The 13,563-nt window shown below is 41.8% G+C and overlaps 1 protein-coding gene across 3 annotated transcripts in view; it reads left to right on the top strand.

Annotated features, from left to right (window-relative positions):
- The window catches only part of LOC116065940 (sortilin-related VPS10 domain containing receptor 2), a 96,284-nt gene extending 92,956 nt beyond the window's left edge, over positions 1-3,328 (top strand). For 2 of the 3 annotated variants that reach the window (XM_036002852.1, XM_036002851.1), the window contains one exon: positions 1,344-3,328. Coding sequence is in view for 1 of the 3 variants with exons in the window: in XM_036002851.1 (XP_035858744.1) it covers positions 1,344-1,408 (65 nt within the window). In the remaining 2 variants the exon portion in view is untranslated. The remainder of the gene's footprint in view (positions 1-1,343) is intronic. The other variant, XR_004897794.1, reaches the window with a different exon arrangement.
- Positions 3,329-13,563: the final 10,235 nt, after the last annotated feature.

The raw sequence follows: 13,563 nt of genomic DNA, 5'->3' as shown, positions 1-13,563 counted from the left end.
GAGTAGGCCTTGCAGATCAAAATAGTTTGCATTAATTTGCTATTGAATCATATTACTCTCAAATGCAAAATCTCATTTTGGAAATCCCTACATGCAAAATAGACTATCACAATAACTTGTCACATATATATTAGATACATAATAGCTATGAGGTATTGTTGTAAACGTTTTCAGATGAATAGACAAGTCAAGTCAACTTTATTGTGCTTCTGCAATATGTACCAGACATACAGAGCAATTGAACATACGTTTCTCTCCGACCCACGGTGCAATAAGCACACGTTCAATAAGTATAATATAAAAAAAGATAAGAAATATATACAAATGAGATAAAGAAAGATAAGTTTTATATAAAAAAAATAATTTTAAAAGATAAGTAATATGTACTTATTATATAGTATAATATGGACTTAGGCTACATGGGGAACAATACAACTTCCTCACAATTTAGAGCTACCAAACGCAAACAGGTGACAGGTGAGGATATCACAGTAGATTGTTGTGGGGGGGGGGGGTCATGCCAAAGTTTTTTCCTCTTTGCATTGCAAGGGGGGATATCAGGTGTGATGTCAGTAAAAAGTTACTGCCAGACGGAGAGGACATTGGATGACCCATGAGGTCGATCCATTTGAAGCATATTGTCTTTGTTCTTGCACATCTTGTACAACAGTTCCTGATAATGTTGCTGTTTATCTTTTTTGGTAAATGGTAAAGGAACCTTTTGTTTTGATGGCATTGATTTCTTCATTGGTGGGTTTATTTACATTTGAAACAAGCTAATTCTTTTGATGGAGTAATGCAGGTCATATCGAGTGATGTGCTGAATGTACCATGTGGTGTGAGGATTATACTTAGAATTTTGACAATTGTAAGTTTGATTCAGTAAATGTGCCAAATTGATTGAGAAAAACTGTATTAGGACATTTCTCAAGTGTAATGGATTTGACTGACAGTGCTCTGATAAAGTAGAGACAGTAAAAGTGAGTGGCTCCAATATAATTGGTCTTAGAAAGTGGGTGGCTCTTGTCCCAGGTGTTTCCGACGCCCATGATTTAGTTATTTATATTTATGACGAATAAGTAAATTTTTGGTACACCCGTACATTGTTGTTATGTATTGTCATACTAATGAAAGTAACACAATTATTTGTATGTAGAAAATCAAAGTGGGTGGTTGCTTTCCTGTATGACATGTTGTATCTACCACTATTTCACTTGAGTGTGACCAACATTTAAAGTGTTAGGTCAAATGTAAAACATGTCCCTCCACTGTGTGTCATGATCTGGACTTCGCATTGCTAATTGTTTGTCTGTGTCCTGTCTCTTCTTCCCTCTTGTTGCCAGGCAACCATTCGGGCGTGGTCCTGAGCATCAACTCAAGAGAACTACACAGTTACCTAACAAGCTGATGGCTGCCACGGCAATGCTAACGAGCTAGCCTAGCCTAGCTGGTTAACGAGCACAGGGACTCCACTCGGACTTCCTCCTTCTCTCCCCTCTCCTTTTTCTTCTCCTCTTCCTCGGATACTTAACCTCCACACCTTGGCCTCCTCAACCCTTAACCTCCAGCTTTGGTGATTTTCTTGTATTTCTTTGGTTTTTTGGGGGGGGTAGGATGAAGATCTTGATGGCATCATACCAAGGACATCTGTGTTGTGAAAAAGAAAATCAGTTTGTACTCAAAATTAGCATGACTGACTGCAATGGTTTCCAGTCATTTTCAGTCAGACGGTTGAAGAGGCCTTATAGTAGCTATGGCCTCTTGGTGACCAAAGACAGGTGCGCTAACATGATTCCCAAGCATTAAGATAAAGAAGTCTAATTAAAGGCAAAACATTGTTACTCCTCCCCCCTCGGTTTATTTTCTCTTTGCTTCCCATAAATAGTAGACACTCTCGCTTCACAGGCAATAATGGATCATAGGATATGATAGCCCTTGTGAATTTGCATATGACTAGTGTATGCATGCATACACAAGAGGGCGTAGTTGCACTTTCCTAAATTCACACTCACAGGTACTTGGAGCGCTCAGCTTCTTTGGAATATTCTGTATGTTCACAAAGCATTGTTCATTTTTCAAAATCTTGTAACCTTGTTTATAGCTCACACATTTACAGAAGTTGTTGTGTGGTGTTTAAAATAAGCACCACCTTTGTAGGAGCTCATTGTCTGTCCCATGGTGCCTACAACAGCAGACAATAATATCTGCTTAGTGACATTACACATTGATGGTTTTATTTATTTCTGATAACAGTTATGCCCCTTCCTCCCCACACTGTCTGGGTCAGAGGTCAAAGCGGACTTGTTCCCCTGGAGACAGAGCTCTGTCATGGAGGGAAGGTGTAGTTTATGTATTTTACTGTATCAGCCTATATTAGGCATAGCCCACGGTGAAATCATGTCTCCTTAAAGGTTTGGTTTGTTGTATGTAAATGTGTAAATATAAACAATCTCCACTTTGTACATATTCCCTTTGACGTGTGTGAGTGTTTTACACTTGTACCAAAATACACAGCAACTAGTTTTGGAGCGACTCTTCACTTAGTTTTCATTAGTTTGAAAGATTCTCACTGTTTCCAGTTTCCTCATTGCCATTACCTGCTTCACATGTATCCATTTTCGATACTTCCAGTGTAATCTCATGAGCAAGATCATTTTATGATATCCATTGTTAACTGGGATCATTTTCTCGTCTTATAAAGATACTCACAACTACACAGTGACAACTACGTATATCAATATTTTTGATACACAGTTTTTCTCTGTACGTGTAAACACTGGTTATTGTTTTCTCTTGCCTTTGGCTGAAGTCTTTTTGTTTCTTTGTACTAATGATGTAAACAATGCTGTCGACACATACTAAACAGCAACTGAACAGGTCTACAGACTCTGAATCAAAAGGTCTTTGGATAAAAGGCCTTTACAGACTTCCAATGCTACCATTACCACCAAGGTCACATTTGCCTTGTATTTGATATAAACAGCAGCTCACATTCACTCATCCTGATTCACACCTTGATTCATCGTTTGTAGATATTCTGCTCATGTTTAACTTGTTCTTAGTTTTTCTAGTGATGTGTCGTCATGTATCAGTGCCCCTAACCTTAACAAAGGGGAAAGTAGGACATTTGATATTCCAATATAATAATGGAGTTTCACACCTGATGGCACAACCATGTAATTTCGACCACACCAATTTTCTTTTCTTATTTTCCTCTTTCTGCAGGGTTTGTTTGATTTTGCTTTTAAAAACAAATGCGTGTCCTCAGCAGGACGCACACTGCACATAAACCTGCATCCTGGAATAAATCACTCCCACAACTTGTTAAGTCTGTTGGTTTTATCTGATGGCTTTAAATTAGGGATGTAACGATGTATCATGAATCGGTAAAAAATCGATTCCACTGTGTAAAGATTACAACCGGTTGAGATGAAAAATTAATCATGATACAATTTTTAAACAGCCTAGGGTGTGATGCTAGTTAACATACAGCAGGTAACTTTAGCCTACCGTTAGCTGGCTTAAACACAGTTAAAATGCTGACTGCTAAACGGTGTAAAGTGTTACTGTCCAAGTTGGGCCAACGGTGAGCGACGGTCACCCTAGTTTGTGCGGTATGTTTTGTATGGAATGCCAAAAGGCTCACAATACGTCACAATTCCCACGGCGTTTAAAACGCCGTTCTGAGCGCCACCTGGTATTTAATAAACGCCACCACACGTCTAATAAACACCAACAGGCATTTAATAATTGTTGGTTATTAAAGTTGATTATCAAAATGCCACCAGGGGGTTATTGCACAAAAGCAGAACTTATAAATCCAGGATAACTGATAAAGCGAGGCTTGACCTAGTCTAATCTGTGCAGCCTGGCTTGGTGCATTTCACGAAGGCCAAGCCAGGCTGAGGAGGAGCGACTAGGTCGAGTCAGGCTGAGGAGGAGCGACTAGGGCGAGTCAGGCTGAGGAGGAGAGACTAGGTCGAGTCCGGCTGAGGAGAGACTAGGTCAGGCTGAGGAGGAGAGACTAGGTCGAGGCGGGCTGAGGAGGAGAGACTAGGTCAGGCTGAGGAGGAGAGACTAGGTCGAGGCGGGCTGAGGAGGAGAGACTAGGTCGAGGCGGGCTGAGGAGGAGAGACTAGGTCGAGTCCGGCTGAGGAGGAGAGACTAGGTCAGGCTGAGGAGGAGAGACTAGGTCGAGTCCGGCTGAGGAGGAGAGACTAGGTCAGGCTGAGGAGGAGAGACTAGGTCGAGTCGGGCTGAGGAGGAGAGACTATGTCGAGTCAGGCTGAGGAGGAGAGACTAGGTTGAGTCCGGCTGAAGTAATTTGGATAAATGCACGTTCACGGCTTTCTGTAACAGACCGCGATGTCGATCACAGATTTACTGATGCTAAAATGGAGAATACGCATTGTTCATACTTTATACAGAGTGAGCAGCAGCTTCTTATGGAAGTATGATAATTATTGAAAAAAACATGGCCACTGTAATGAAACATCGAGATAAAGCTTGGCAGACGATCACGGACCGACTGAATGCGTAAGTAGCCTAAACATATACATTTACTGACCACTGCTCTGAACTTCAACCGCCATACCATTCAAGGAGTTAGGCTTATTATTTGCACAAATGAGCAGTTGTACTCTTTCCCTTAAGAGTGAGCAGAATGTTACTCAGGAAATTTACCATGAAGATCAATTACAACCAGTAATTTACAATGCTAGAATGTGATGCGTACACGTCTCTCTCTCTCACTCTGTGTCTCTCACTCTCTTGAATGGGCTAAAATATAAATTACCTAAGTAACATATTTACTCCCACTGCTCACTTTTCAGGCAAAGTGTACAATAGTACGTTTATAGAATTAATTAGCCTAACTCCTTGAATGGTTTCATTTAAGAGCAATAGTTCTTAAATGTATATTTTTAGATATATAATTCAGACGGTCCCTGCCTCGCTTTTTCTCACTTTTTTTTTTTTTTACAGAGGCACAGTTTCCTTCTTTACATATTTTATGCTTTGCTTCCTCGTAGGCCTATATATGGACATAGAAAAGAAAGACACTGATGAAATTGGACTCTAAAATCTAGAAACTATAAAGATAATTAAGTGATAAATTCCATGCACACTGTAAACATGACTGTAACGGAGTGATATTCATCAGCAATTTCCCCCCAGCAAAATATAAGGTCAAAAACCATTTAGGTGTCCTATCCCTGTTGTTTCCTGAATGTACAGTAGCCTCAACTATATAGTTACTGGTCCAGTGAACTAAGACTATAATTAGGGAGGGTTGTACAATTATAAAAACCTATAATAATTGTTCGATCCTCCCAAATTATAGTCCCAGTTCACTGGAGAGAACACAACTTGTGTGCTAAGAGTGTGCTAAGATGTGCATGGTCCTTTGTGAAAGAATACTAAAAGAAATAAATCATCTAAAATAATTAATGTTGTGTATTTGTGTTTAGGTGTATTTGTCTCTGACCAGTCATTGTTAGAACCACTAACATGTGTTTAGCACTTGTTGTCCTTCATCACGGACTTCATTTAAATCAGCCTTTTCTAAATACCTCCGTAATATATTCACCAAACTTCTAACAACAAGCAGTTTTCATACAGCAATATAACAGTAACAATGACTCTCACATGAATAATTATAAAAATAATGGTCAACTTTAAATAATAACAGTGCTTTACTGAACAGCAACATGCACCTGTTGTATTTTAATGCAGGTTGATAACAATAAAGTAAAAAGCACTGCTGGGTGATCAGAAAAGGCTCCAGTATTACAACACAGTCTCACGGCAGTGCATGTAAATGTCACGTTATTTTCTCGGGGAAAGGACGCCGGGAGACGGCTGGGAGATGGACAAAAATGACGCTCCATAAGCCGGGAAAATGACACTCCATAAGCCGGGAGGCGGCCACAAATGACGCTCCATAAGTTGGTAAGCGGCCGTGAGGCGCCACAATAACGGGATGGTGGAGGTTGGGTTTAGGAGAAACCCGACGAGGAAAGGGTGCCTTACACGCCGGGAAACAAAGCGCCACGATCCCCGGGAAGCAAAGCGCCACACGCGGGACAAAACGCCACACATCCCCGGGAAACAAAGCGTCACTATCCCCGGAAAACAACGCGCCACACGCGGGTTGGATCCCCGCTCGCGCGGGTGAAAGTCCTGTGTTGTTTGACCCGTCCACCACCCCGACCAACCTCCCTGCGCGGGTTTTCGGCTTTTTATACTACTCCCTACCATTTTCGTGCTGTGGCCACGAAATATGCTTCCCATTGAAATACATTACTTCACATGTTCGTGCTGGCCACCACGTAAAGAACGAGAAAAACGTCCCCAGGCTAGCTGTACAGAATAAATCTCTATGGTAACTTAGGTGCCTCTGCTTTTGTGCAACCAAGTCATGGCTAAATTCAACTGGAATATCCCGGCTTAATCACTTATCTTGGTTTTGTGCAATAGCCCTCAAGTTGTTATGTAAAAAAAAATGATTTCTTTAACTTGATTGTGCATTACAGTTTTGAGGTGTTACAAGCATTATTAAACAAGGAAACCAGGCGAACCAAAAATTGGAAAAAATGGCTTGGACCCCCGCTGCCTTCACCCTTCTGTGAGGTGTGTGTGTGAGGGGGCTAAAACGGTTCTCAGCAACTTCCCCACAGTCCCAAACGGCCCTCAGCGTGGGTGTTGGAGCCACTGGGACGGACTGTTTGTTGGTTTTAGTCTTTTCATGGGAGTTGTTGACAATAAATAAAGAATAACACCAGACTTATTCTATAAAGAGTTGGAAAGGAAGGCAGAAAATCATGCACATCCCCTCCCAGATCAGTACAGGACAGGTTAACAAAATATGACAAAGAGCTCACTGTGATTTTCCAACATGTTCAAACTGATGGAAAGAGGTGACATGGTGAGGAGGCGTACAGATATCCTGATGTGCTTTAACCTGCTAACGCTCCTGTGTGCTCTCCAAACAGCAGCGCTAGCATCAGAACCTCCAGCTGGCCATGTTGGAGAGGTGAGTGTGTGGAGCCGGTCCTAGAAAAGCAGAATCAGCCTGAAGGTTTGTACTGCACCATGCACAGGAAGAGACTCTAGACCTAGTGCTGTCGGCTGATCCTGGTACAGCTACAAACAGTGACTACCCAGTTTATTGGTCAGAACAATAACTTTATTGCCATATAACAATGGATTAACAAATTACCCACCAAAGATAAAATTCAAAAATCAGGATTAACACACACACACACACACACACACACACACACACACACACACACACACACACACACACACACACACACACACATACACACACACACACACACACACTCACTCACTCACTCACTCACTCACTCACTCACTCACTCACTCACTCACACACTCACTCACTCACTCACTCACTCACTCACACAGGTTTGTGGCACTATCTTTGTGGGGACCCATCATTGACATAATGCATTCCCTAGCCCCTTACCCATAACTATCACAACTAAATGCCTAACCTTAACCCTTACCCTCACCCTAACCATAATATATGGTATCTCCTGAGGAAGCCATTTTGATGGCAAAACGTAGAGAATTCTACTTTTAACTTCTTTTAAAACCTTTTATTGCACTTTTTTTACTTGGATTTTAACCTTTCTTTTAAAGCAGTGATTGGTTTTAAACTCACAAGAGGATTTTAACCTGCTACTGTGCATTTTAATGAAGGATTCTTTTTACCAAGCCACCCAGCCATGGACACCTAAGGGGTAAGTCATCTGAAATAATTGTGTGTGCACACTGAAGAATTCAAACTCACTACCTATACAGGATGGCTTTTTATCAACCTTTATTATGGCTTTTTATCCTCTTTTAATCTGCTGGAGATTGTTTGGACCTAGGGGGTACCCAAGGAGGGCCCTCTACTTTTGAGCAATGGCCTAAAGCACACACAAGGCCTCCGAACCTGTGAGTTTTAAGTTCTTTTATCCTCACTGTAACCTTTTACTCCTCAGTTTTAAGGAGCCTACCTTCCTTTCACGTTTCTCTTAAACCCCCTCTCTTTTTATTCATCCTTATTCTCCTTTTCTGAAGGTTCATTGGGCCTATTTGAACAGGCTTTTTATTTTTACTTTTAACCATTTTTTATCTACAGGTGGTCTCCTTCTTCTCATCTACGGGCCTGATCGGCTATTTTATATGTTCTGTGGTGGTGTTTTTACCAGCTGGGACTGTCCTGCAGTTTGGTGGCAACTATGCCATTAACATTGTACAACAGGTTCACACCACTAGCATTGGCCCCGGGGGGTGGTGCTGACGGGATGTCAAACTATCTCTCCCCTTCTGCCCTTCCCCCTGGTGCAAACAGCCAGCCTCCAAACATTCAACACACAGTCAACCATGATTACCTCCACACTAAAGCATATTTCAAACTTCTACAGGCCATCCAACACTCAGAAATCATAAATAACACACTGCACATAGGCACCTTCCCACAGGGAATGATGAGACAAATTAACAGACTCACATTTCACAGACTCACATTTCCAAATTGTATATATTTTTAAATATTGCTAGTGTATTATTCTATTATTATTTCATGTATATTTTTTCCTATTATTTAATGTTTACTCTGTACGTCTGCTGTGTGTCTGAAATGTTGCTGCTGCAACAATGTTATTTCCCATTTTTTTGGGATCAATAAAAAAATCTATCTATCTATCTTTCATCAAACCTCACCGAACAATAACACATTAGAACTGGTTCAACTCAACACAGACACATGGATGCACAATAACATGAACATACTCAGGGATCATTATGATACAGTCATTGCCACACAACTGCAGGACCTTCCATCATTCACACAGGCATCTTTTAATAAAGCTATTCAGTGGGGGACAGCGAGATAGAGGAGGAAACTCACGGCCTCCTCTGTCTCCACACTGAGGGACCTCATATCCAGGGGTCCCCAGGTAGAGGAGGCCCCCCCGCCATCTCAGCTCTCTCCTGACAACTTCCCACCACTTCCAAACCCAGCAGGTCCTCCCCTCCCACCCCCCTCCTCTTCCTCACACCTTCCTCCTCGCCCTTCTACCCCACCTCCCCCTACCCCTCCTTCTGCAACTATTACTCCCCTATCTCTCTCTAAATCCTCCCCCCCCTCTTCACTCCTCTCACCCTAACCTCAGCCCTCCTTCCTCCCCACCTACCTCACCCCTCTTTCCAAACCTACTTACCTCTACTTACGTACTGGAAACAGCAATTAAACTATTAACGGGGACCAACTGTCATAATACAACCCCCATTCATTAAAATATAACTAATCTCTCTACTGTTTTCTCCCTCCCACCCACACAGCTGGAGTTACTGGAAAAGGGCCTCACTTTCATTCACCCAAACCTCCTACCCGGCCGGACCTCAGGGGGGACCTACACACCTTTCACAGGAGGCTTAAACTGTTGGACCACTTCCAGGGAGGACAGAGGCGGGAGCCTGTGCTCTTCACCGGACCGTCCCACTGGGAACCACACACAGACACATTATCACCACACCACAAATAGCAACTAGCTACTCGATAAAAACAACCAAACACTCACACATTGGCGCCCTTTTCCACACAGTACACCCAACATTAGTCAGGAACACAAAGACATTATTAATTCACTAGGTTTATAACAAACAATCTCATTCAAGATAAGAACAATTACATTTTAGAAGCAAACAGACAAATAATAAATAACAACACATATTACAGACCACTTACTCACTTTTTACAATTGGAAACACAAACACTTATTAGGGACATTACAGACAACCTTTATCACAACAAATACATTAACTTAAAACAGAAAAAATACCTGGACGGTCCCGATGAGCCCAGGTCTTGCCTCTTCTATCTTCTCCCAAAGATCCACAAGCCTCCTGTGACTTGTGTGTGACCACTTTCTAAACTCCACCCTAGTTACATCCAAGATACATACGAATTTGTTAATAAAATAAAAAAAACTTTCAAGTACCCAGTCACACCCTCCTCTTTTCAATAGATATAGACTCTTTATGTACTAACATTGAAACACCACTTGGCCTCTCTGCCATAAAACACATCTTTGATAAATACCCAGACCCATCCAGACCCGACAGCCACATTTTACAGTTACTCCATATTACCCACCAGAAATGACTTCACTTTTAACAATAAACACTATCTCCAGCTTTGTGGGTGTGTAATGTATTCCATAAACTCACCATCAAACCTCTGCCTTATTTGGGTACTTGGGCGACATCTTCGGCCTATGAGACAACACTGAACAGACTTTTTTGACTTTTCTGCACATCCTCAACTCACATCACCCTAAAATAAAACTCAAACATAACCTACAACCCGTTACAGTGGAGTTCCTGGACACACGGGTCTTCTTCCGCAGCTCCGGCGACCAAACGAAAACACTAGCCACCAAAATGTATTTCAAGGGCACCGACCGCCATGCACTTCTCCATAAGACCAGCTGTCACCCCAAACACACGTACAGAGGCCTCATTAACTCCCAGTTGATACGCTTCCACAGGATTTGCACCTTCCCGGAGCATGTGGAGGAGGCCACTAGTACACTTTTTAGTGCGATGAGGTTGAGGGGTTACTCAAGGCGCTTCCTTAGAGGTATAAAGGCGGAGGTCAGCGGCAGTTTCACGAATAGAGAACAAGGCATCATTATTGTCGTCCTCGTCCTCCGGGTTATCACCTACGCAGAGTCTGAGGAACCTGATACCATCCATCAAAAGGAACTTCCAGGGGGCGAGGGAAGAGTGTGATGTGCTGAGAGACTGCCGTATGATCTTCGCTTACAGGAGGAACAAAAATCTCAAAGATATTTTAGTCCATACCAACCTCAACAAATATAATGACAATAGGGAGGCGCTTCGGGGTTCGGATGTTGGTTTTATGAGTCTCCCCCTCATTTTTAACCCCCACAGCAGAGTTGGTTTAAACCCGGGGCAGCCATCAATGTGGTTTATGCAATTAGGTGCAGGGCCTGCCACAAATTGTATGTGGGGGGAGACAAGAAATGCACTATATTTAAGAATCAAGCAACACCAGTATATTTTAAATAAGGGCGATGGCACAACTGTTTTATATGCACATTTTAAACTCCACGGCTCTCAAAATGTTCAGAGCATGGGCCTGGAGAGCAACAGAGCCTGGACCACGGCTCATCGTCGGGCAGCGGATAGGAAGTGGATCCATCTTTTAAAAACCATAGACCCTACGGGTCTAAATGAAAAATACTAAAATGGATCCACTTCTCTTTTTAATCTAAGTTTTACAGGGTATTTTTAGAAATACTACCTCCCACTGCTCTGGTCTCTTCTCTCCTTAGGTTTTATCTGGACCTCCTCTGCAGCGCATCATACCCAACCTTTAACCCCCCTGCGTGCATTTTATTAATTTGATTGTGTTTCTGTCTTTATTGCTAATATTTATTATTATTATTATTACAAATTGAATTACTTGCCTCAAGATTTTAACATGATGATACACATGCCATTGGTTTTATGCATTTTACTAACAGTGGTTTTATTCTATGATGTATTTTAAAATATTTATGGTTATTTATTGTGTGGCACTTTTTACTTTTTAAAGCACTTTCAAACACAACACTTATTACTAATTTTTAATGGTATGTGTATACATTTGTTGACCTCAAGGGCAAGTAATTCAGACAGTATTTTAGACCCTTTAAATATTTTAATTTTAAAGTTTTAATCTCCCGCTGTCCAGTGGATCTTTGAACCTGTTTTTAATATCTGGCCGTCTTTTAAACAGCATTTTTGTATAACCGAACCCGGCTTTTTTAAGGAGATTTTTAAATGTTAACACCAGTGGTCCCCTTGCAGCACCCATCCTGGGCGTTGCGTTTTAACCCATACCTAACCATAACCTAATTCTAACCCTAATCCTACAACCAAGTCCTAACCCTCAAACAGCCCTTTAACCTTGTGGGGTCCAGCATTTTGGCCCCACAAAGCTGTCCAGACCCCACAAGTATACTGGACTCCTGGTTTTTGGACCCCACGAATAAAGTTAAACAAGCCCACACACACACACACACACACACACACACACACACACACACACACACACACACACACACACACACACACACACAGGAACTCCCAGATGGTATTTGCAGACTTCCCTGTCTCTTGCTGGTCCAGAGTAAGACTTAGACTCCAAACTAACCATTCTTACAGGAAAAGCCAATCTTTACCTCATCACCCTGTTCCTCTGTGCAGAAGCAGAACCACAGTGTACTTGAATTTTTATCTGTACTCATGCTTCTCTGTAGCACAAATCCATGTGTGTACCTGTGTTGTCAGTATGTTTACTGCCCTTTAGGTTTAGATTTTCTCAGTGATGATGACACCTTTTGTTGCAAACTGTACTACTTAATCAAGATCAACATGCCCTGGATTTCTTTCAGTTATCCGGCTTCACCTAACCTAATACCCACGGTCCCGCATAACCTGTGTCACGAAGGTGGTTATCAACTAGTTCAGTCAACCCAGGTTTTTCCAATCTAGAGACGCGCATAAAAGGGGCGGTGATCACGCCGTATGTCCAATCGCAAAAATGGACAAAACAAGAGCCGCATATTTCACTCAGGAGGAGCAGACAATAATCCTACAAATGTATCAGGAATATAAACATATAATACAGGCTAAAAGCAACACAGTTGCTGCTGCCAAAGCAAGGAGGGAAAGCTGGCAGAAAATAGCAGATGCTGTAAATGCGTAAGTTACATGACTTATTGATATAACTGCCACAGGAGAAAGATCTGACCATAATTACACTTGTGCATTCCATAACGTTTAACTTGTGTTGCTGTATTATTTCAGTTGCAACCCTGGCAGTGGCAAACGATCATGGGAGCAAATAAAAATTAAATATAAAAACATAATTGAAACCGGTAAGTAGCAGTAGTGTAACAGGCCCCAGGCGTGAGGCCTGTGGTCAGATTAAAATGCCGTTCTGGAAGAACAGGAAAATGATGAGACCGGCAACAGGTATTGCGTTTCCTTCTCTCGCTTCTCCCAGACTTTATTTTACACATAAACATGTACTTTAAATATGTTCTCAATTTCACATTCCTTCTCATAAGATTAATTCTGTTAACAAAATAGTACAGCTGGCATGAGACATTACACAAGCAAAAGTTAACTCTATACATCTTAACAGTATTTCAAACACACACTTGCTTAAACATGACAGGGCTTTGTGAAATAAAATCACATAGGGTCCTCAAAATAGGACAATATAACCAACGTGACACACACGTTCTGTAAGTGAAGCTAGCTTGCTCGGCTTTAGCTGTAGCATTCCGACCACGTTACTCTGTGTTCATCTAAATACCTTCTAACTACAATCTTCATTCAGTATAAAACACGGAAAAGCATTCATACTTGGTACTGACATTATTTTGACCACATATGTGTGTTTTTTGCTAGCGACTAACCTGAAAAGAACAGGAAAATGATGAGACCGGCAACAGGTATTGCGTTTCC

The sequence above is a fragment of the Sander lucioperca genome, chromosome 7 (genome assembly GCF_008315115.2).
Source record: "Sander lucioperca isolate FBNREF2018 chromosome 7, SLUC_FBN_1.2, whole genome shotgun sequence".
NCBI lineage: Eukaryota > Metazoa > Chordata > Actinopteri > Perciformes > Percidae > Sander > Sander lucioperca.
The sequence above is the reverse complement of the archived record's forward strand: the minus strand, read 5'-3'. Positions and strand labels throughout refer to the sequence as shown.